Source organism: Bombus bifarius, unplaced genomic scaffold (assembly GCF_011952205.1).
Source record: "Bombus bifarius isolate JDL3187 unplaced genomic scaffold, Bbif_JDL3187 scf7180000008267, whole genome shotgun sequence".
Taxonomy (NCBI): Eukaryota; Metazoa; Arthropoda; class Insecta; order Hymenoptera; family Apidae; genus Bombus; species Bombus bifarius.
Window position 1 is genome coordinate 57270 of NW_022884552.1, and position 25346 is coordinate 82615.

Below are 25346 nucleotides of genomic sequence, written 5' to 3' on the forward strand. Positions count from 1 at the left end.
TTTACTAAATTTAGTTCTCCTTTAATGCATACCTAATTCCTTCGTTTCTTTATTTTTTATTTATCTTAACGACTTAGTGGATTGGTTCGCCAATGTAATGAAAGATATAATATAGTTGATAGATATCCTAACGTACTGGACCTTCGTAACGATATTTTTCTAGTTCTAATCTTTTCCTATGTATTACTCTTTTTCTGGTCACAAATGTCTTGTAGAAAGTACAGCGGAGCCTCGTATATCCGAATTAATAGGACAACGAAAAAAGTTCGATTTCATTTATCGAAGTAGAGATTGTCGGTTTATCCGAATTTTTAAGGATCTCGTATCTTTCGTCTGTTAAATATTGAAATAAGTAACCGCGTATCGAATAATGAAACGATCATTTTCTCGATATTAAATTCCTATCGAAATTTCCTCCAATGGAGATCAAGGAAATTGTTACTTTGTTTCAATAAGGATGCCATCTTTTTGAGCTGTTTAATCATGCAAATTTGTTGATGTAAATAACTCTGCAGATTACTTTTATGACCCAAATCTTCGGTATCTTTCTGCAGATGTTACCGCATACTTGGCAAATATTACAGCTCGCGGTGTAACAGGACGCATTCCTCGGCGTTCTTTCGTTTCTTGTTCCTTTCTTTTCTTTTTGTTTTCTTTTTCTTTTTTCTTTCTTTCTTTTTTCTATTTTTTTTTTTTTTTTTTTTTGCCGATAACTTCTTTTAATCGGTCGGGTGATTTATCTTTGCTATTCATATTTTCCAACCTATATTTCTCAAATCATCAGCTTACGTTCGCGATGCCAACTTTATGTATATGATGTATATGATGTATTGTATATGATGTATATGATGTATATGATGTATATGAATAGCTTCTACAGCGATGCGACCTCCAAGTTCGTATTAGAGTATTGCTCAAATGATTATAATCCATGAACTTCTTTCATACCCGTTTCATAATTGTTCATTTTGTAATGAAATAATGTAAAAGCATCGAAGAGAGAATTAAAGCGTCGATCTTGTATTTGGTTGGTTTCAAATCTTAAATTTTCACGCGTAATAAAAAGTATTATTTACTACTATTCGATAATGCGTTAAATATTTATTGCTATTTAACGATATATTTTAAATGGGCCATTTTATATGCAACGATCTAATACGTCAGTAGGGATACAGGATCAACAAGGAGAATCACTGAATCACTTTTCTTTCGCAAAGACTGTGTTAATGTAAAGCGAATCCGCGAGAATAACTTTTAACGGCAACTCTTGAAGCAAATGTATTTTCCTTTAGAAAGTAATTTAATAAATATATTATAGTTTATCATGCTATGCGGGAGGAAATGATATTTACCAAGACCCGTTGAATTTTCTGCATCTTCGTTGTGTCTAGCAATAAACGTTTCCGTTTCCTCTTTTAATTAGGCCAAGTCTACCAAAAAGCAAAAAGCAAAAAGGAAAAAGCAAAAAGCAACGAAACTAAATACTGCGTTCGTTGAAAATTTCTAGTATAAATCATGAACTCGCAGATATTCGAAATTTCGAAATTACAATAAAGGAAACGAATGAAAGGAATAAAATAAGAACACCGTGATCAATGTGAAACAAAGTTTAGAAAATATCTGAAATACTACACGCGCGTTTAAATAATTTGAAATTCCAACGATTTAAACTAAAACTTGAAAACTGTACGTACATATATGCGATATACGTGTAGAGAGCGTTGAGAAAGAAAGTGTCAGGACCGCTACGGCGTGATTCTACACGTTCGGTTTGACAAAGATCGACCTAGAAAGATTATAGCGAGATCGACTTGACCTTGAAATTCGAGGCCAAAAGGCCAGGTTTGTTTACTCGCGTCGTGTTCTATCGATCCTTCTGTTGGCAAAAGAAAATGAAAAAAAAAAAAACCGGAAACGATGTTTAGTAAAGTTCGATTACAAAGTTACGGCATCGATCGGAATTACGTTTACAAAGACCAGTCGAACACGATAGAATCAGAAGAAATTTGACTTTTCGATCCGGAGTTTCAAGGTCGGGGTCAATTTCGCGGCAACTTTTTACATCGATCTGCAGCACACCAAGGCGTAGAATTTTGACGCACCCTGTACAGACGGCAGATCGAAGAGAAGATCAGAATGACCTGCTATACATAGCTGGCCATATCGAGGAGTGCGAGCAGGAGGACTCAAGCAACCGGTCCATCAGTCGCGTGCAACAGCCGCGAAACATGGCGGCTATGAAGAAGGAGGTAGAGGTAAACTCGCGTTTCTTCTATGTAATCTGATCGAGAGCATTGGCATTTAAAGGATCCTTTACATCGCTTGCCCACGCATATTCACTGTTCACTCTGCATGTTCGGGTGGTCCTTCGTGCCACAATTTCATTGCACTGTCATTTTCTCCTATGCAACGCTGGTATGGTAATCGCTGCCGTTCCATCTTTCTCTTCTTATCTTTTCTCCTTTTCCTTGCTCTCGGGCTTTCTCTCCGGGCCTAGCGACGAACGCCGCGTGTGTACGATAGAATGCTTCGAGTAACTCGTTACGTTTCAAGTTCGTATCGTCGACGGACTTGACGTCGAAAGTGAACGGATCGAGCGCGCATAGATTACGCGTTTGAAACGAGCTGTCTGTAAGGTAGCTGGAGCGGATGGTTCGTACGAAAGCTAGTACGAGGCCATATCAGGACTAATAGGGAGTTTTTCAAAGAGCCATGTAAAAGTGGTAGGAACCGGGCAAGACGACAAACCGAAAGTCTTGGATAAACTGTTTAATCGTGAGCTATTCTCTGCAACGAATAGTACGACAAAGCGGCAAAAAGTTTTTAGACGCGAATTATAAGGTAGGATTTTCGAAACGATCGATTCTTTATACACTTTTGAATTTTTCATTTTTTGAAATTTTTGAAATTTCATGTAACATACGCTAAACTACTTGTCTTATCGCACGCTGCGTTCACTATGCAACGGTGCTAAAAGCAGATGTACAAAAGAAGGTAACGATGGCTATGAGAAAACCGTGAAAACCGTGAAGATCGGGACATTCGGCTGATAACATGGATTATTCATAGATATCGATACTTTAATACCTTGATATACCTCGAATACGTTCGAATATACAGTGGTTACGAAGACGTTTCAACATTTATAAACACTGTTCATGTTCTTATGTATTATATAAAACATTGTCAAATTTTCAAGAAACATCAATTTTGACGTTTACAAAAATTCACTATAAAACTAATCGTCATAATCGTACGATAAAATTATACTATTTGTACGATATACGACCAGAAGAACACGACGATTCGCATAAACTGTTTCATCTCCCTTTTTAAATAATAAAATCGTAAGGTTAAGAATATTCCCTAAATATGATAGTAAAGTAATCTTTGATTTCGAACCTCCTGGCGTTGTTTTCCTTCAACGTGTTACTCCACGTGCAAACTATTTACGGCGTACGCTACTTCTTTTGACAAGTATATGTTTGTAATATCGTCAATGTTTTCTACGTACGTTTCTCAATTTACATTTGAGATTTTACTCGCTAACGGTAAAGCTGTTCGAACAAGCTGTTTCGTCAGCCTTTGTATACGTGTTAAATAACGACGATCGTTTATTAACGAAAATGTTCGATCTCTTCTTTCTTCCCCTCTGGAGAAGAAAAAAAGAAGGAAAAAAGAAAAAAGAGAGAGAAAAGTGCAAAAAAAGGGAAGAAGAGAAAAGTTTGGGTGTGGGTGTCGAAGATGGTCTTGGGCTTGCCATTTACGGACGTATGGCAAAACCGGATACAGAGAGTTACGAGACTGATCTAAAATGCGAAGAAAAAACTGAAAGAACTGAGTGTATCCGCAAACGTTCGAAGGATACTTTGAATCTTCATGTCGAAGTCATCGAACTCTGCGCACTTGTTATTCGTGCGTAAGGCCGTGATTATACAGAGAGCGGCGAGCGGTGAGCGGCAACAGCTGCGAAACAAGTGACGGCAAAGCGGCAGAAAATCTATGAGATAAGCTTAAACGTTATTCTCAGTCGCTATTGATAAAAATTGGAAAAATTTCCATTTCCATATCCTGAAATATTAGCTCTAGTTTCGTGCCAACAACTTTCGATACGTTGGCTATGTGCCCTACTATCTGGATCGATGAAGTTCGTTTTCTGATTCACGGTTAAACGTTTATAACAGACGATTATATCATTTCCACTGATTCGATATATTTATGAAACCTGATTTATTAATCCATTTGTTAATCACGCGGAGTAATGTTTCAGACGAGCTGTCCACGATTACCTGGATGCATAAACGTTTTGTCCAGCAAGATTCTTCGTCCTTTATTATTATACTCGTGTTTTCTTCGTCCATTCCAACTATTACTTTGTTCCCCCGATTTGAGCTGGACTTTGCTCCATTCACGAAACAAATAACTCTCGGTAAAGTTGACGTAACGACTTCTCACGATACATTCGATGTATTCGATTCATTTTCTACGATAAAGGAACTTGTCATGGTCCGAGCAGCAGGTGATATCCAATAACGCGGCAAACGTATCGAATGGAAAGGCGTGATCGTTCAAACCAAGAATTTTTCTATACGCTCATCTTTGCATTTTCTTGTATAATATTTGAATACGGCTTCTTTTGCGATTTTCAACAGCACTGTGAAATTCATACAACTTCGTTTTACGCACTGTATAATTAGAAAACACATTCTACGTAACATGAGATACTTTATTCCAATCAACGCTGATACTGTTAACTCTGATACTGATAGTGGTAACTCGATAAACGATGGAGCCAGAATGGCAACCAGAATATGATTGTAAATACAGAACAAACTGGTGAAACATCTTGTCCGTGGCCTCGACCACGGTGTTTACACCTACATTTATTATTTTTTGTCACAAGCCGAATACATACTTTGGAACGGTGATGATATCTAACGATTGAAAATAACAAAAAAAAAAAAAAAAAAGAAAAAAGAAAAAATAGTCGTGTACGAAAAGATAACTTTGAAATGTTCAAAGTAACCGTTGCTTTTTATCTTTGATCAGCATAGAGGACGAAACTGACAAAATTTCAATCGTCAATGTTAATCAAAAATGACAAGATTGCCTCTTCGATGCAATTTAGGTGAAAAAGTATGTACCGTATGATCGATATAGTGTATCGAACGCAAAGTTCAGAGCTGAAAGAGCAAGTGCCGAGAAGTAAGAGCAAAAGTACGTAGCTTCTGCGAGGTCTTGCAGCGCGACATAAGGCCACGCACTCGCAGGCGTAAATAGGTGGGTGGTTGGGTAGGTAAGGAGGATAGCCGTAAGAAGGATAGCCGTAAGAAGGCGACCAACACACTCTCGCTCGTAGCTATCGCATCCACACGTTTCTACATGTGCATGTACACGCAAAGGCTAAGAGTAAGAAAGAGTGAGGGTAACCTCTCTGTGGAACTGGCTGTGTTAAGAGGTCTCCCCTGTCGCAGGTAAAACGCTGCCTCTGGAAAGTGAGTTCAGTCGTGTCCGCGCGATCGTGTTGCACGATATTTACCTGCGCGTGCAAACTCTCGAATTCAGGAGCGTACCGTTCGCTCCGGGAGCCTCGCGAGTGCTACACAACCGCATCCTTGCACGCTGCCAACGACCAGCTAGACAAGGTACGAGTAACTACCTGTTACGCTTCCTATATACACGCAACAGTTTCGTGATACGTTACACGTTTCCCATTTTCAACTGTGGTAACGCCATTAGTGGTTTCTCCGTAGTTTCTTCGCCCATTTGTTCGATTTTGTTCGACTGTGTTCGATTTTGTTCGACTGTGTTCGATTTTGTCCGACTGTGTTCGATTTTGTCCGATTTTGTCCGATTTTGTTCGATTTTGTCCGATTTTGTTCGATTTTGTTCGATTTTGTCCGATTTTGTCCGATTTTGTTCGATTTTGTTCGATTTTGTTCGATTTTGTTCGATTTTGTTCGACCTTGTACGACGTGATACACCATGGTGATGGATTATAGCGTAGATCTATACGACGAATCGATAGACTTTCATATAGTTATAGGCGTAGAGGCTAGAAGAACGGCAAAGTATAGGTAGAAATCCGTATAATTGGCATACTCGACCTCGACACGGCTGCTTGCACACGCCGATTCGATTTGTCGCTGTGGAAAACGGCAGGCTCGTCCTTGCGGATGACAGCATCAGCGACACCCACGTACGATCGAAAACCCTACGCATACTGCTCGTCGAAAGTTTCGTGAATTCCAAGTGACACTCAACACGCCTCCGCACGATCATTCACCTCCTTCTCTTTCTCTTTCTCTGTAATTTTCCACTGCCGACAATCCCATACCTTCCACGAAGCTCGCATTTTTAGTTTTCACTTTCTTAAAAAAAGCTAATCTTCCTTCGCATAATTTAATATTCGCGTGAAACAGGCGAAATTTGCTTCGACCGTGCGAGTATCTACCGTCGATAACCCAACCTATCGTCGTCGATTCGTAATATCGCCGATATGAAAATATAAAAGGAAATGTAAACTGTAAGCGGAATATTTAAAGAAGGAATATTTAAAGTACGAGCAAAGTTATTCGCGCGTAGCGATTAATTACTTTCACTGTCGACTCGATCGTTTACGGAGAGGTCGTGCAACGTGGAAAAACGATCCGGTTGCTCCGACACTGGCTCGTACTTGTAACCGAGCCGAGAAATAATATGTGTGCGTGTCCTCGGATATTATATGCGAAGAGGTCCGCCAGCAGAGGTTTCGCAGCTTCTACATTTCGGCCGCAAAACGACGAAACCGCGCGGATAAACGAGCCGACCGAGTCTGGGTTCTTCCCCCCCCCCCCCGTCGAAAACCGGTCCTGCTTGTGGCCGCTAGCCGATTTTGCCTGACGAACACATGCGGTCGCCATCTTGGATCGGCCGGGGATGACGTCATTGGTACAAGGCACGGCCGCTTGCTCAATTCTAGCTCCAGCTAGAGATGGAAACAGAGGCCGCGGCCAATAGTGACGCTTCGTTGAACGGGCCTTGATATTTCGCCTTTCGATTTTATTCATCTTTCGCAGTTTTATTGCCGAGGAGGATTTACAGTCAGAGACAAAAGCACTTATACGAGTGCAAGTTAACTCTAGTCCAAATACAGTCCGCGACAAAAGCATAGCGTACTCTATCTATCTAAATTTAATGTTTCTGCAATTAATGTTTCTACGTGATAAAATAAAAATTTTAATGCTCAATGATCTTTATTGCATAGTTATGTTACATAGTTTGACTTTATTATAGAAAACTGAACGAAACAGCCACGTTATTTAAGTATTAAAAAAAATGATTTTCAATATTTCCCGCTCACTTCTTTGCTTCGTACGATTGCCAACACGAGCTTTGCAAGCGATATATCTTGTTTTTTAATATATCTAGAACAACGATTTCCCTATTTTGTTGAATACAGTGTTTTTAATGCTGTAACACTTTCGAATTGCCTTACATACTCCTATAACCGTCTGTTATTAATTCTACCTAATAATTTTCCATTATAATAAGATCGAGTAATCCCGTTGGCCGTACCAAAATAACCTACTAAAATATTCCTTTTTCTCAAAGTAGTCTCTTACACGTTTCGTTATCCACCTACGTTGCCCCGTTGGAATATTACATTTTCACAAGCGATTGTGGCTTTACGATCACTTGTTTGTTCATCTATTAAGTCAATGTATTTCCAACTATATAATCGTCTTCATTTTAATTGCTCTGCAGTATCTAATTTCGGCCTGAATTGGCAATTTAACGCTTACTCTTCCTTTCCTTTTGTCGTGGAAGTATGCAATACCAAGAACAATCCGGATCATCCAAAAAAAAAAAGAATCATTTTCATAAAAAAAAAAGAAAAAAGGTCTGCGTCATTTTCCATCGAGTAATGTCCTCTAGTGCAAAGTATAAACGTTTTTCATGTGTGTTTCGTGGTAAAAGGTGGTTTCCTTCTGCTTTAAATGTGGACATTATTATGTAACGCATTGTTCGTTACGTTATATACACATATACCATATATATGCGGAACGGTGTGTCATACTGCCGAAAATGAATTTTACGCTTTTCTTAAAGTCACACGTTCGCGGTAAGAATTTATCGTTTTCGATTGACCAGTATCCTCCTGTTTACTACATTTTTCTCAGTTGTGTAATAAATCGCAAGCAATTTTTCGACTCTGACCTATAATACCTATATGAAATACCTGTATGAAATTTTCAACGCCGACTACTTTTCTTGCTTCGATGTTGGAATTGTTTGTAATATTTCGTCGTCGCTTACCGATTTTCCATGTCCTATACCGAAATCTAGAAAAAGGAAACAAGAAAGAAAAACAGAAGACTAATACTCCCAAATTTCACGGTTTACTGCCGATACTCTCAAATGAAAATGGAAATAATCTCCATTGTTTTATAAAACTGTTTATAAAACGCCAAAGAAAGTTTTATTAGTTGGATCGAATGGTATATGTATTTTCGCCATTTATATGTACAAACGTATAAATATATGTATATATTTTGAATATTTGTAATCCTATGTTAAACTTGAAGCGCTTTCACGTTTAATATGTAAAATAAATGTCCTCTGTACGAAAACGTAATTTGGAAGGAACGCAGATAACAGAGAAAATACGTGCACATAAAATTTGCGATCTTACTTTTGCAGAATTTGCAGAATTTTTTACTAAATTTTTTACTTATTAGAATATTAATTACGACTTACGGAATTTTCTAATATAAAAATATCCTTGATAGCATATATTGTATATCGCAGCATATACCATAGCATATATATACTCGAAATGTTCGAAAATGTTTAATTGTATGGAAAGTTGGCAAGTTTGAAAAGTTTTTCGCGATCTAAAAGATAAAATGTAATATATGATTCTGTTTTCGCACGTGTGATGTATTAAATTGTAATGTTTGCAACCGATTTGTAAAATGTTATCGAACATTTATTAGTAATTGAAACTTCAATTAACAACCCGCTAATGATTAATTATTGTTTGTTTCTATACGTTGGACTACTATGCAGATGGTAATCGTGATCGTGTACAATACTGAATCACGATCGAACAATGGTTTATTGCGCAAGATCTTACGGTTGTGCATTTTCTGCAATTTCAGTCTATATCGCATAGCAATATGAATTCCTTCTTTACCGTTTCTGTCAGCATAGTATTAATAATTCGTCGTATTTTTGGAAGATTATCCGATAGTTGAAAGAGGAAAGGAAAATTAAACGTTGATTTAAGCGTTCCGCCAGATATTATGGTATACATTGATCTAGATTAGATATAAATTATATAGATAGGCCATAAACGATTATAACGATCTTTTACTTTTACTTAGAATTTTCATTATACAAACGTGACAAATTTTTCACGTCGCATCACGCAGCTCGAAGAAAGATCCGTCTTAATAGAAAATTGTAACGAAAAAAACGATAACGATTCTTTTACATTACTCTTTTTAGCAACGTTTTTAATAATAGAAAAATACAACTTGATCGAAAATGATTCAAAGAAAGCGATAGAGTTAAGTAAAATATCGCATGATAAATTTGTCTTTCTAATAAATTCTAGTATTGAATTATTAAAATTATAAGGGACAAAATTATTACTAAAATTATCATATCAAGCTATTTTTAACAATCTTCGACGCGATAATGTGGAAAATATAGTTAAGGAAGATTTATGCACGGTTTATAGAGTGTTACGTTTGAGAGGTGTTAAATATTTTAGTATTTGTCTTTGTGTGCGGATTTCACTGCAAATAGATATACCGAGAATTTAGGCTAGGTTTTGCCATATTTCTGGTCTTACGTCAGATACGAAATGACGAGTTCCGTTTTCAAGGAATATCTGTGGGTATGTGCTCGTGTATTATTCGTAGAAAAAATTCTTCTTTTATTCATCTCGATTTCTGTTCCGATTGCTCTCAACAATGAAAGCTAACGAACGTTTCATTAAATTATTTACATAATTAACATTTTAAGCGCTTAGTTTATTCCGATAGTAATCTACGGGCTAAAACGCATTTTGCACTTTACACGTAGAAAAAGGAGACACTGTACGCGCGCGTGTTTCTGTGTGAAGTAAAAAGCAAATAATAAACAGAAACGAATTAATTCTGTGCTTCCTGCAGCTTCCAACATGAGATCACACACTTTAGTTTTTACAAGATTTTCACCTTTAAGAGACTGTTATTGCCATTTACTTACGTGTCAGCACGTGTTCTCTTCGCAGTTCTTCGAACCTTTCTATATGTTTCCTGCGCAATACCACGATCGTACAAACAGCTCTCGACACTTGTCGGAGAAAACTAACAATTGAGAGTGGGAAAATTGAGTCGCGTCTAATCAACAAACGTGAAAAATCAACATGGAAGATGAACGAAGTTGGCGTTCTTCAGAGACAGACAGAGATGCGTATTTTCACAATTAGCGACGATTCAATTTTTCGGCCCGTTTCCGCCTAGGCCTCGATACAAGAGTGTATATCCGTAGCGATAACAAAAAAATGTATTTTCATTTAAAAGTACAACGTACGCGGCAATTTGTAGTTTGAAATTGATATTTTTAATTTTGCTTATAAGAAAAAACATATCGCTATATTTATGTGACGTGTTTCCACATAAATCTACGAAGCAACTTGTATTGAAAAATTCACGTTTTAGATTTTATATACCTATTATATACTATGGTGCGAAACTTAATGAATAATTTGCCTGATATTATCGTCTTTGCTACTTGTTTAGACATAGTAGATAAATAGATTTTTTGAAATTTGCAACAATTTCTAGCTGTATACACGTAGCCTGTATACTACGCGACAAGTCGTTTCACGTTCGTACTGTGACAGTGATCTTGAACGATGTTCTTCGGATCTAAATCGTGTAGTAATTACCGGTACCGTTTTAAGTCGAAAGGGAGTATCCGCAACTTTCGCTCGAATCGAGTCATTGCTGCTAGATAGTACAAAGATAGTTTATCTAAATGTATATTAAATAAGAAAGTCGTATTTGCAATGAAATTGTATAACAGTTTAAATTTTGGAACGTATGCGAAATCGATAGCTGCTTGTTAAATAGTAAAAGTCATTTTTCAGCAAATTAATGGGTTATAGTTATATTCGGCCGCCGAGAGATGACTGGCAACGCTAACATAGAAATATACAAATGCCATTCCCAATTATTACAGATCCAAGTTCGAAATAATAATCCTACAAATAAATATATGCGCATATTACATAGACAACTTTTACGAAAACGAGTTGACTTTAATTCCCTCCCGAGGCAAGATCCGGGTTGCAGTTGCAGGCAATTGACACATTCATCTTTCTTAAAACGAGCTGTTTGTCACTCTGTTGTATCAGAATTTTCTTTTTCTTTTTTTTACAAAATAAGACTCCAGGACGAAAAGTTCACAAGCGTTAAATCGCAAGTGACTGATTTTTTAAGGACATGCTGTACTTTATAAAAATATCACTATCGGTGATGTATACGTATTTTCATCGTTGCAATTATATCGCTGACATATTTTTTCTACTTTATTTATTCTATATCGTATCTCTTATTCGTTATATCTCATTTATCTACGTTGTACGTTGTACGTTACGTTTCATTTATTTTCCTACCAGCTACGTAAGGCTGGTGAAAATAATGAAATTTCCCAGTCTCTTATAGAGCCTCTTTTTGTACACCGTAGAAAGAACTATGCTTAACGAGTTATATAAATCCTTTCGTGGCACATTTCGATCGATTCGCAGCGTGGATCGTGCAAGGGCACGGGCGCATGCACGAGCCAGAGTTTCGCTTGTGCGTGGCTAGTGAAAGTAGAGTGTTTGCGCAACAAGGCGACGTTGTCTCTCCTTCGGATACTGGTTCGACTTTAAAGGCTCGATGCCTGTCTGTCTCCTAGACTTTCAACCGTGCCAGCTGTTAACGACATTGCTCTCGTTGCACGACTGCTTTTCTTTTTCCCCTTCGCACCGACAGTTTCTTGCAGTCTGTTTCCTCTGTCTTTGCGTATCGTCGTACAACTCGCGTCATCTTCCCACTGTATTCATATTGTAAATACGGTTTAGCATAGCCTAATGGAGAAGCCTCGTTCGAGCGTAAGAACGAAAAACGCGATTATTAGGATAATTTTTCGAATAACAAAGCATCTAAACGCTCTTCGTAATGTCGTCGAATTAAATGCGACCGATTTTTACGTGAGCATTGCCGCTTCGAATCGTTAATTATAAATTTTGACGATCGTCGGCCGATTTTTCTTCGAAATTCATGGTGCGCAATAAGAGACGACATTGTTCGCGAAACGTGCCAATATTGTATGCGATATTAGAACGATTCGTTATCCAGACATTGTCCGCTGTGTATCTAAGTAAAAGCTGAGAAAGAGTTAGAACGGAATCGATATCGAGGACTGGACGATATGTATCGAGCTCGCCACCACTTACATACCACTGAGAACAGAGAATCGTAGAATAGGTGTGTCGCGACATTCCTCGTTGGAATTACCGATTACGAACACGTACGCGTCTTCTACACGAAAACTGCATGTATGTACATATATTATAAATAATACAGGCTCGACGGCTCCGTCCGATTCATTCACTTGGAACGTGATCGGCAAGATGATTTCGTTCTATCCACTTGCGCGCACTTACGATCAGTCAGCACTTTTCGTTCGAACGACAGTCCCAGCGATTATTTAAGTACACGGTGACTCACGAAACTTCATGTATATGTATACAGAGTGTGCCACCAACTTTGTCCACCTCAAGTATCTTTGTTATTTCAAACGATACGTTTTCATACGTTTCGAATAAAAGTTGTGGGATTTAAAGGAATAGATAACGTGGTAGTGGCGATCTCTTGACAAGTGGCTGCGTTATTATTACGAGTTATAATTGAAATAAATAAATAACTCGTAGAATATTTCATTGCGAGAAGTAGCAGACTCGTCCGAGTCCATTATGATCTGGCTATACTTTGTAACTAATCAGGCGGAGTCTATGTAATGGCAAAAATTGTTATTTTTCTGGTAATTGGGAAAGTACGCAGTGAAAGTAATCGTAAATGTACCGAATACGAGTAGCGCACTCGTGGAAACATCCGAATATTTCTGTCCACGTAAATATCGTCTCACAATCGAGACTGCAACAGTGCTGTCTGTCGTCAGCAGCAGACATTGCCGTTACAAGCATCCAAAACCAAAATCATATCGAGGAATTGTTCTACGTAAATGAGGTTTACGTGGTCCGTAGTGTGAGAAATTTGGCTAAGAGACAAGGCCGTTGTCGGCGATCTATCGAGCAAAGTTTATTCGTATATTCTATCATTGGTACATAAAGGATTCTTTTGATCGTTTTTCAGATGCTGTCGAGGTTGCTGGTCGTATTCTGGATGGCACTTCCTCTAGCGCTATCTCAGAGTAATTATGCGTCACAGGGAAACAGTATCGAGTATCAGCCTGGTTTGCCGCCCAGCACAGTGTTAAATGGAAAAGTAACAAAATTGGACGACATCTCGTCGATGATATTTCTGAATCGTACAAAGGCCTACCTGAATTGCAGTCAAGGGAGCATGCAGGTGGAGCTGAAATTCGAGGAACCGTTTTACGGGGTCGCGTACGCTGATTTCGATCGAAACAGTGCCTGCATATTCAAAGGACGCGGATCGACCAGCGCCAAGTTGGAATTGCCTCTGAAAGGTACGTCGTTCTATCTCTTTTATTTTCTCTCTTCTTCTTAGACTCTGGTAATGACGAGCTCAAGTACGAGGCAAAACGGTTCCAACATTGATCGTCTCTAGACTCGAATCCGTCGAATAAGAACGTCGAAGGAAAGGGACCATCATCGACGTATCCGAGTTTGGGCTAGCCTCTCCGATACGGTCATAAAAGCCAATGAATAATTAATATTAGTTGGTTAATACTACTTGATTATAGAAAAATTTCACTGATTCGAATCCAAGATGTCGATGATCTTCGTTTTTAATTATAACTGCTAATTGGCCCGCAATAGTCAATAATACACCGATTAAGAGCTGAAAGACGGTAGTTGTGTAATTTGGCAGCCAGATGTAATATAAGAGGAACGCCTTTGTTTGCCTGTAAGCGATTTCTCCGCGTTATCGAGTATAAAAGAATCGTTAACGAACTCACAAAACTGATAAACCTACGTCGGCTGGGACGATAGAAGCAAAAATTTCAAACGTTCGTAGCGAATCTGGACGATGCACCAGCTACGAGGAGCTATTCCTCGTGGAAAACGATCGAACGAACCATTAAATTAATAGCCCTATGAAGAGGACCGATACTGGATGGACTACATAACCCGCAATCCAGACCAAATACCGTACCAACGACGTATACGAGATACACGAAGAAAATCGACATAACGAAAAGTAAAACAGCACACCAAGCAAAAATACTAAGAGACCTATCACTCGGGCATCGAAAGCGATCAGGTTTACTACGATAGACTATTAGACTCGGATTTATTAACCTTTGACTCTGTTTCGACGATTGGCTACTTGCCGCTAATTTGCAAATGTGCAGAGATTATTCTTGTCCAGAAATCAAACGAACCAATCTCGTTACCTTCCATATTGTCGAAAATAATGAAAAAGAATAATGAAAGAATAGAAATAATAATAATAATAATAATAATAATAATAATAATAATAATGGTAAAAATAATAATAATAATAATAATAATAATAAGCGGAAAGCAAGCAACAGCTAATCTATTTGCGGCGATCTAGTTTCACACACAACGCCACAACGCCGTCGAATATAACCGCGTTTTCACGGATGTAGAAAAAGCGCTTGACAAAACTATCGCAACTATTTGCAAAATTGTTAATAGATTATCTCTTCGATTCGAACGTATCATTGGTAATCCATAAACGATACGCGAGAAAAAGTTTACTAGCAGGGAAATGAGAATGATACGAAGTGGACGAGACGAGATACAGCCAAGGCACTGTAGTTTGTTGTTACGACACACGTGCTTTAGTAAAGATTACCAGAGTAACGAAAAGAACGACGTTGGCGTGAATTTTGCCGAGCGCGACAGCGATAAACGCGTACGAGTAAGTACAGAGGCAAAGTTTCCGAGTGTTAAAACCTCGAGCATGTCGATATAGCGAGGCGCGGCAATTTTCAAATCCGCGCGAGCCAAACGCGGAAGCTTCGTCTCGGCGACGAGACGGTGTTCGAATTTCGAAATCCGCGACAGTTTGATTTTCGACGAGCCGCGGCGGTTCGTCGAGTCCAACGGCGGTCGTGCGATCATCGGTGAAAAACACTTGCCGCCCGCCGTTCAACTTCCGCCGGTTCAATGTACGCTCGGGCCGCCGAACCTGGTCGAGGTAAGCGGAGCACCGCCTCACGAGCGCGTCGAAATTACCCGAATCACTGGACGCATGATAGGCGACTCGAGAATGATAGAAAAATAGTGGTCGTATCTCGCGAGCCAAGCAAACGCTTCCAATTTCGTGCAAGCCAATAGACAAGAAATCTGTTTCTCGGTATCTCTGTCTATGGTTGGGAACGAAGACGAGTCGAATCATGGCGTAAGTAACATTTTCTTTGGGTTCTTTGCATAATGATAATTAATTAGAATAAAGTATGTTCATTTATACTTTTCGACGTGTCTGCGCATAGCGCATATCTAACGCAATGTAACGCGTATAGAGGGTAACAAAATTAGTTGTCATGGCTTTGGCAGGTGAGCGCACACCTTTGCAGATGTACAAAATTCACCTTCGTTTTGAAATTCAAGGTCAAATTTTTGTATCGCGTCGTATCCTTTGCTCGTCGAGGAGGATGAAAAGTCGATAAGCTGTGACAGGGCTTGTAACAAGGTTTGTAAGAAGAACGCGCATTTGCATACAATCACCGGGTTTTATAGGCCTTTTGGAGACCAGCTCCGAACCAATTAGCGCTCAGTTTCCGCTCGTTTACCTGCTACGATCGGTTTTTGTGGTCGCGCCAGGCTACAGAGGAGGCGCAGGCGAGTTGCGCGCCGTCGTATGATCGAATCGCAGGTTGTGTTTAGAAAATGTTTCGATCGTTACGATGCTTCTAACAGTCGATCTAACAGTGTCGATGGTCGTTGATGTTGCAGGATGCGGCACGAGGCAGGATCCTCAACGCGTGTTCACAAACAACGTTGTAGTTCGCTTCCATCCTGGCCTCGAAATGGACGGCGACGAAGTTATTACGATAGTTTGTAGGTATCCTCCGCCTGTGGCACCTGCACCGCCGGCTCCTCCGGCCAGCATGTGAGTTTACTCCCTCGCCGTTCTCAATTATCATCTTTCTCTCTTTTAACGCGGTCTGACCAAAAGAATGTTTCAAGGTTTTAAGTCGATCCGAATCCGAAATCTCGGTTACCCGCGCCAGAAATCGAAATACAAACTCACTTTTCCACGATTTATTCGCCGCGCGTTTAGCTACGTTATTTCGTGTGTGTAATTGGAATTCGCGGAAACTGGTTGGAGAAACTGGGCGAATCAAAGTTCTCTTCTTTTTGAAATAACAATTATGAGAAGAATCGTTCAATTTGAAACCATGGCAGGCTACGGATAAACAGAATATAGGTATACGGGTGTGTAGGTATCTAGCCAGCTTCGCGGTAATTTGCAGCTTCGTGTTCGCTCACCGATCGTTCCGATCGCCTTTTATTCGTCATACAGTCCGCTCTGACGTTCTAAAAGTTGCGAATCCCGGCGTAATTGAAAAATATCCGATAAAAAGAAAAACATCTTTGTCCATAGCTTGGCTACCCCGGCGCCAGTCCCGCCATCCGAACCACCGTTGAAAGGATTTCAGATCCTGCTCATCATCTGCGCGATTCTGTTCCTTTCGTTGCTGTTACTTGGCCTCGGTTGCTCGTACATGTGCTTGAAACGAAGAAACGTTCGCGTGATCCACCGACATCCGTTCGGAAGTGGCTCGGGCTCGGAAATAACAAAACTCTCCACTTCTTCCCTAAGCAACATCACCATGTTCGAGGGCTTGAAGATACCTAGGGCTCATGCTCTTCTACACGCACCTCCGTCCACCACCGGTAGCGATGCCAATCTGATGATCGACCATTCATTACCCAGCGATTATCCGAGCGAGAGCTCCGAGGTAAGTTGTTTCGTATGGAAAATGGATACAGACAGAGGAATTGATTAACACGCGTATGATTTTTGAATAACAATTAGCATGAGTTTCGATAGACGCGGTCCCTGTCCCTACCATAATCACTTTATTCTGCTGAAACTTGATAATAATCGACACTGTCAACGTCTGTCTGTCTGTCTGTCATCTTATGACTCGTTCTATGAGAATCGTTCAACTCACGAGATTTTCACGAGATTCTTTCTCCTATCTACGTATTTATTATTATTATTTGGCCAGGTTTTAAGTTATATTTCATTAAAATTAGTTCATAGATCGACAAATCAAGGAAAAATGCTCAAGGATAGAGCGAACATCTTCCAGATATTACATAAAACGTTCTTTTTCTATTTTATATTACGTATGTATCCATGCATATTGTTGCAAATATAGCTATCTTTTACAAAGACGCGAAACTGTGAAAATCTCCACGAGATTACCGTTCGTGTCATTAAGAACGGAATTTTTCGTACGATCGATTCAAAGACTGTGTTCACAACGTTTCGAAGAAATGGCACTTAAAGACTAAATTTATCCATCAACCCGATATTCTATGCACGTATACAAATATCATACTACATGTCACACTAGTATATACGCATAAATAAAGTTACAGGTATAATTAGCGTATGTTAATCAGTCTAATTACTAAAATATCTGAAGAACTTGGAAATTCATTCGAAATGTCACCCGAGAATTAATGGAAATGGTACGTTTTTGTTTACAGGTGGACGAAGAACCTTCTCTGCCAGTTTCATCCGCCGGCTCTTACGACAACAAAGCCTTTGTTCACCACGAGACTCATCAACGCCAAGAAATTCGTACCACCAGCTCCCTTTATTCCGAGACAGTTGCCGCAGAAGTGGAAACGTCTTCCATGACAGCGGCAAACGCTTCACGCACCGCAGTTCCTCGCCATATGGTAGCCATGCCGATCGAACCCAAGTTCGACGTTCAAATGAGAGTGAAGCGAGCGCCACCTCCTCCTCCAAGTCCCCTACCCTCGGAATCCGACATAGCAAGCGTCGCTCTAGAAAGAAATCTGACCACGATTCTCGAAAAGGAAGAATCTAGCCTCACGCGCAGTCTTGACAGTCCCCCGGCCAGGATGACTACATTCTCTTACGTTCCGGAGCTCCATGGACCTCCGGGAGGCGCTCCACCCACGTCCAGCATCTCCAGGCAGCAAACACCTCCAGTCTACTCGAGAATCTTGAGGAAGCAGGCCGAGAGGGACACCACGACCAGCACCAGCATCGTTCAGGAACGAATTCCCTCGCCTTCTCCCATAGAACAGCCTCCTTTGCAACACCATGAAATTCGTAGACCCAGATCCTTGACTTCCTTGAACACCGAGCTAACCGAGACACGTTCTCTGACCGAAGTAACTGATCATACACACGCCAAGTACAGAGTGGCTAGTATCCTAGCTCCGACTCCACCGCCGCCTCCTCCAATTGTTCCAACAGTCACTACTACCCACACAGCTGTTCAGCATCGTGAGCATCGCCTCTTCCGCGAGGAAGTGACGGAGCCTTTGGTGGAGCCGCAGGTTGTCGCTCCTAGGCGGCCAGAGATAACCACGCACGAAGTGGACGATGTGTTTTTAAAGACAGTGACGGAGAAGAAGACTATCGAGGATGTGGAACGTCACCGTCGTCAGGTGACCGAGTATAGAACTAAACCGCCACCGCCGGATCCTAAGTGGGACGTTACTATCAGGAATTATCCTAAAGAGAATCTGCCACCGCCTCCTCCAGAATGGGAAAACTTTTCTGATGTTAGTTCCAACTCGAATCTGACGATTACCAATGAGCCAACGGGCAGTCAGATGGACGGGCCAGCTGACGAGGAACTGGACATCAATATAGAGCCTACGTATACCGCTAGAGCCGAGATTCCTTGCAGACCACCTCCAGTCACCCATCGTCGTTCCATCGATGAAACAGACGCTGATTGGTTCTCTAGACTATCTCGTGTCTTGGACCCCCGTTATGCCTCCGAATTCACTGACGGAGAACGAGCAAAATGGCGCGAGATAATTACCACGGACAGTACTTTACGGACCCTGTTAACAGAAGCCGTGGTTAAAGAGGACTACGAATTGATACGAAAAGATACCAGATATGCCCATCTATTCTCTCCAGCAAAGTGGGACGTGATCATCCGAATCTTGGGGCCTCCTGCAACACAGCCAGGTACCGCTTCGTGCTCTACCCACGGAAAGAATCACGGGCAGCGATATAAGAGGTCCAAGTCCTCTGAATGGGATACCAGATCGAGAAGATCATCCTTGCCTACTTTGTACGAGTACGAGAGCGATGGAGGTAGTTCTGCTCATACTCAGAGCCACAGACTGCAGGTATCACAGTCTACAGCGGCGATGAGCCAGTCGAATCGTTTACGTCGACTGGCATCGAGTAACAGAGGCACAGGCGGCGTTAGCGAGGCGGACGTTAGGTCCATGTCGGAGATGACGGTGAGAGACTTTGCCAGAGTGGACAGAGACGACTTGACGAGTTTGAGTTCGTTCGAGGGAGCAGATTCGCTGGTGAGATCCTTGAGTCAGCCAAGTTTGGCCAGAAGCGGTTCAGAATTTACCGAACACTGGGGAATTCCCTCGGGCATGCTGGATCTCCCGCCTTGGACAGCGGAGGAGGAGGAAGAGGAGGAGGAGGAGGAGGGAACCAGTTCTGTGGAGACGACGCCCAGAGCGGTGAGAAGAAACGATCGTCTGGAGGTGCTGACGTCGTTCGACGATCATAGGCAAGGATCATCCACCACTAGATCGAGTCGATACATGGAGAGGGAAGTGAACAGTGTGCACGTGACCGAGAGTCAGAGGAGTTCCAACTGGTTCCACGATGATTCTGAGCCAGAGATGCAGATATGAAGATGTTTAAGAGAAGCCCGCCTACGTGTTCCATTCTCTCCAACGTCTTTCTTCGAGTTTTTATGAAATCGAGTTGTTATAAGAAATTACACGTGATCATTATGGCAGAGGTTACGAGTATTATGCGGATCGAAAGTTATCGAGGAAAAATCATGCCAGTTTGATTAAGTATAGTATTATGAGAGGATAGAGAAGGAAATAGAAGACAGATACGCTATTGTTTATAAGTATTTGGATGCCTGGTGCAATCTCATCGAACGATTTACGTTTCTCTTACATTTTCAATATCGTAACGAAAGAACCCTGAATGAATTCTTTACATCTTTTGATCTGTTCACCTGTTGATCTCGAACGTCTACACACGTGTGCACATGTTATACCTTTGCGATAGTGTAAACGTGACCGAATACTTATTGGAAGATAGCGTACATTCTAGAAATATTACATTACAGAGGCCGAATCGAAGATTGAGAAGATATCCGAATTAAGCTTCGTCGAGGTTAGTTAAGCTTCTGTTAACACATTTATGAGTGGAATTTCCTATTTTCGACTCACGCGTCTGCGTCAGAAGCGGTCTCACCGCTATACGGGGGGCTGTGTGGTATCGCAGCGATGCATCGGTTCTGATCACGTCCTAACTGAGACACAGCACACGGTTGTTTCCTTCGCGACTTATTTTAAATTTTCTGTTAACAAAAATTTCATTAAAAACACGATACTATAAAAATGTATTTGAAAGAGTTTCGCCGTTGCAAGTTAGTGCCTCGTTAGTGTCGTCTCACCGATACAAAGGCTAAAGCGATCCCACTGTACGGGTACGTTGTGCGTTCCCCCCTCCCCCACCCTGAAGTGCCCGGGATCCGATCAATGTTTAGGGTCGTGAAACGATGCGACAAAAAGCAAGGTGGTTTGCTTGTTGTCGGACCGATATCAATCCGACGACGTCAAAGACAACTTTTTTTTCCACGTTGATCTTTTCCTCGGCAACTCGCTCTCCTTTTCTACTGTCACGGCTCTTTCCGCACCGATCGTTTTCCATGTCGTCGTGCGACTTACGACGTACGACATATACGAACGTTGTCGTAACGTCGTACAACCGATTGCTCGTCGTTATGCGACATTCAGCTAGGAGATGGAACGAAACTGCTTCTGACGCAAACGTGTGCGTTAAAATAGGTGATCGCCCGCCTTAAACTGAAACTTAGACTTAAACTTAAAGGAGGCGATGTTTCCTGGAATGTCTATCGTAACGAAACAAAATGTAAAAGTTGGATTATTAAAGCTTTTGAAAAGCGGTATTAGAAAGAGACACGATCTATCTGAACGAGAAATTAATTATTATGTCCGATACGAATTAATAATCTCGGTACATCGGGCATGTCATTTTCCGCTAGAAGAATAAGTTACAGAAGATTAAAAAGTGTAAAAATCATCCGAGGAGAATATGTATAGAAAGGACCGATTATAAATGCTCACCGTCATTGAATTCAGACTCGAGGCAAATGTGATGAGAGTAAAACTGGAAATAACGTTACACGATCCAGCAAACATCTGTCGTTCCCTTCGAGTCAATTTTTGCAGAAAGAACTTCAAGTTTGCTTGAAACGTAGAGAGATACATATATTTCGAATGAAAATGGCTTGACTAGTCTGAACGATGCTTTAAAGAGGTCCCGGAGAAGCCAGACTTTCCGAGTACGAAAGACTTTTAGTAACCTTGTATTGTAATATCTTTTAATTCGTATCTGAAGATATTTCCTCGACGTATTTCGTCTAGATAGTTGTCAAAGTGGCAACAACTACAGACATTGCCACGTACGAGATAGCAATATTTGCAAGCAAGATGTAAAAAAGATTATACTTTTTACAATTTTCGTAGCTTCGAAACGAGTATCGAAATTTTAAACGATTATAGAGTTAGAAGCATCGTTGGAAAAAGTACTTGAATATTGGAAATACATATGTGAAATATGTAAAGAGGTAAATTGCAAGTAAGAAAAAATTTTTAGGATTAAATTGGGAAAAAATTAATGGGCGATTTAAAAAGGCGATTTTTTCGATCACAGTGAAGATAAGAGCAGTGGACATTGAAAATGTGCCCCTTCGATATCTACGGCTTACAAACTATATAACCTCTGTTATAATATCCAGATTTCTTCAAATTGACATTTGCATTTTCGACGAATGTCGCATTATTCTCCTATTTTTGTACCTTTCTATTAATTGTACCGTTTGAAATATCTATTCTTAATTTCATATCGTCCAGGATGATCAAACTTTTCACTGCCTTCTCGCATTTGGTAGATCGAAGAGGCAATTTTGCCGCCTTCTTTACGATATCTCTACGAATTCCCGACGAATTCTCTACGATTACGAATATCGACAGATTTTCGAACGAGCATTCGCGTGTTTGCGACTCAATGCGTCGACTGTTGGATCATCGAAGCACGAACACCCGAGCTTTTTATTTAATTCGAGACAACGGAAGAAATTATTATCCGTATGATAAATCGACTGTTTTTCTTGCTCGTTTTATTTCCATTTAAAATTGAGTCGTGAATGGAATATATGTTGAAAGAATGTAAAAGATTGGAAGCATGTGTTTGATATTAATAGTTGATTATTTATTTTTCGCCAGGCGTTAAGAAACGTTAATCTCGATAATGAACAGTCGATACATTGGAGGAACAACGGTTAGCCATTCTCTCCACTTGTCACTCGAATTCTGTAAATGGAAAAAGCGAGAAACGTCGAACAGGGTAAGAATATCTGAGATTATTGGACGAGTGAAACTGTAGAATTTGGCGAAACGAATCCAATCATGACGTACGAGTTAACCCGAAACGAGTTGAAGAAACGAATCTACGACTAACCACGCGACAAATTCGCTTTCTTAACGATCGGTGGCGCATTTCGAGAACCTTTGTAACCATTGAAAACCACCATGACCGTATTAACGATATTTAACACTTTTGCTACGCATCTATGTAAAATAATCGAATTATATTGAAAATTGGCAAATTTTCAAGAAACTTCTCCAGGAATATATTGTAAACTACTTTCTATTGCTGGAAAAGATTATTTTGCGAATAATACAAAATATATCGAGCTTACAGAATATCAGATATTCGATACGAATAAAATTAACTTATAAATTCATCAATTTTATGTAAAACCTAAGCTTTTTCATTTTTTTTTTTTTTTTTTAGCTTCTACCTATATCAAAGTCATAGGATATTCGCACTCCACGTTTCTTCTTCTATCTTTATTAAAGAGTAATAAAAACTTTTGTTTTTATGACATATTCTCTTTCTTCGTTTTTTATTACGAAAACTGTCTTTTTATATGGAAAACTATCAGATATTACTAATTCCGCTTAAATCGAGGACGATCTGTATTACAGTAGCAATACAATTATTAATTTTTTTCCTTTACCTTTTTCTTTGTAATTATAAAATCAGATTAACGGAGCTATCGTGTTACACGCTCATTTACAATACTATAAAGAAACTGTAGTAGATCTTGCGATGCTCGTAAAGGAACGAGCAGAGCGGGACAGGGTGAGTACATCCCGCCCTTGCAGGGTTCCGTGCCGAAGGACGGCCCTACGCCGTCCCAGGTAGTCATAGAGGCCGACAAGCCGATGTCGTTGAGAGGGATGGTCCCACCCAATGTCCGAACTAACCAAGGAACGACTGCCTCGGACAGGAGAAGACGCAAGAGTGCTCCGGCAGTAATCGGAAAAAGGTGCCGGGGCATCCCACTTGAGCGACAGGTGGTCCACCGTGGGCTTTTAGTTGGTATAGTCCGACGTTACCCCGCCGCTTCCAAGAGTGGCAGAGGGGTCGGGGGACGTCCATGAGGATTTCCCCGCGTATAAAAAAAAAAGTAGATTTTCCGAATGGTTTCTCATTTTTATTGTTTTTATGCCGGTCTCTTATCGTTTTGGCCATATTTTGCACCTTTTACATTGTTAGGTATACAAGTTTTCAAGCACAAAAATACTACGCTATATATTATGCTGCGATAAAAATTACTCTCATTTTGATCACAATTGGTAACGAATACGAGTAACAACAACAACAAGAAAAATTTGTTAAAACATTCTAATCGCGCGTAATACGTACATGCCACTTAAGTAACCGTCGAAAGATTTTCCTGTCTTGGTAAAAAGCAACTGGATCGAAGAAAACCTTTCTTTTACGATGTACGATACGGTGTTTATGCGGTGAAATTTCTTTCGAGATTGAGTAGAAAGTGTTTGGTCGTTTGCGAGATGTAACAACGTCGTATCGTAAGATCAAGAGAGGGCGCCCATTTTCTATGACAAACGGGCGCAGTTATATCCTAAATGGTTGACATTTAACCGAAAAATTCGCTCACGTACTTGACGATAGTTTGGCACGATGAATCGCCGATAAGCGAAACGTATATATTTGTCATTTTTGCAAAAAAAAGATTTGTAAAACATCGCGATGTAGAAGGTAGAGTAACACGATACAACTTCCGATATCCGACATCTGCTCTTCTAACGTAGTTCAGCTACTCTCCAATAATATTTTCTCTTGTTACGATATAATGTGTTACTATGCTTTAACCACGAACCATTAACGTTTTAAGGCAATTTTCTGCATAGAATTGAAACAAGATACCGCACGTATTAATAACGGTCGTTGTTTAGTTAGAAATTTCTTTATAAAGATAGGACGATGATCAAACACGTTGCAGATAGATTCGACTATCCGACTAGAAGCTAGCAGAAAGTGTTGGTCTGTCGACGAGAGAAAACACCAAGTATACATATACACTGTAAAAGGTAAGTATAGTTTTTACAGTTATTAAAGAAAAAAAAAGCCTGGAAAAAATTGTTTGACCATTGAAATGATCATAGAAAATTGTTAATCGGGCACGGAGCTCGATGCGTGCTAAAGATACGTGTTGGCCGAATGCAACGATGCAACATTGGTAGCAAAACGGTTACGCAAAGATCGATTCTTTTTCAATGTCCTCTTTGTTAATTAATTGCTTCTTTCAAATTGCATCGTTGCGAACGATATATTACGCTAAATCATTTGAAAGATCCGACTATCCGAGTATCTCCGTTGCAAATTGCGCGTATCTTATGGCTGGGAAACTGTGCGTCGCGAAATTGTCAAACAATTGCAAGAGTCTGTGTATACGTGTATTCCTAATTAATTAATTTGCCGACTAATGTCCTATGTTTGGAAGCCGGTAAAAGAATCCGGCGACAGAAT

At 40.2% G+C, this 25346-nt stretch overlaps 1 protein-coding gene across 2 annotated transcripts; it reads left to right on the top strand.

Annotated features, from left to right (window-relative positions):
• Positions 1-5478: 5478 nt before the first annotated feature.
• LOC117212045 lies at positions 5479-23390 on the top strand. Of its 2 annotated transcripts, none has more exons than XM_033456500.1 (5): positions 5479-5645; positions 13398-13734; positions 16157-16313; positions 16809-17166; positions 17927-23390. In XM_033456500.1, exons 2-5 carry the CDS (start codon positions 13398-13400, stop codon positions 20090-20092), a joined length of 3018 nt encoding a protein of 1005 aa, XP_033312391.1. In that variant the 5' UTR covers positions 5479-5645; the 3' UTR covers positions 20093-23390. The 2 variants fall into 2 exon arrangements, with proteins under 2 accessions (XP_033312391.1, XP_033312392.1); XM_033456501.1 differs by lacking the exon at positions 5479-5645 and adding an exon at positions 13178-13198.
• The last annotated feature ends 1956 nt before the right edge of the window (positions 23391-25346 follow it).

Bases quoted from the DNA above. Each gene is read 5' to 3' on its own strand.
- LOC117212045 (XM_033456500.1), top strand. From the start codon at position 13,398: ATGCTGTCGAGGTTGCTGGTCGTATTCTGGATGGCACTTCCTCTAGCG. The intron at 16,314-16,808 runs GTGAGTTTACTC...CTTTGTCCATAG, and splicing joins CCGGCTCCTCCGGCCAGCAT to CTTGGCTACCCCGGCGCCAG. The intron at 17,167-17,926 runs GTAAGTTGTTTC...TTTTGTTTACAG, and splicing joins ATCCGAGCGAGAGCTCCGAG to GTGGACGAAGAACCTTCTCT.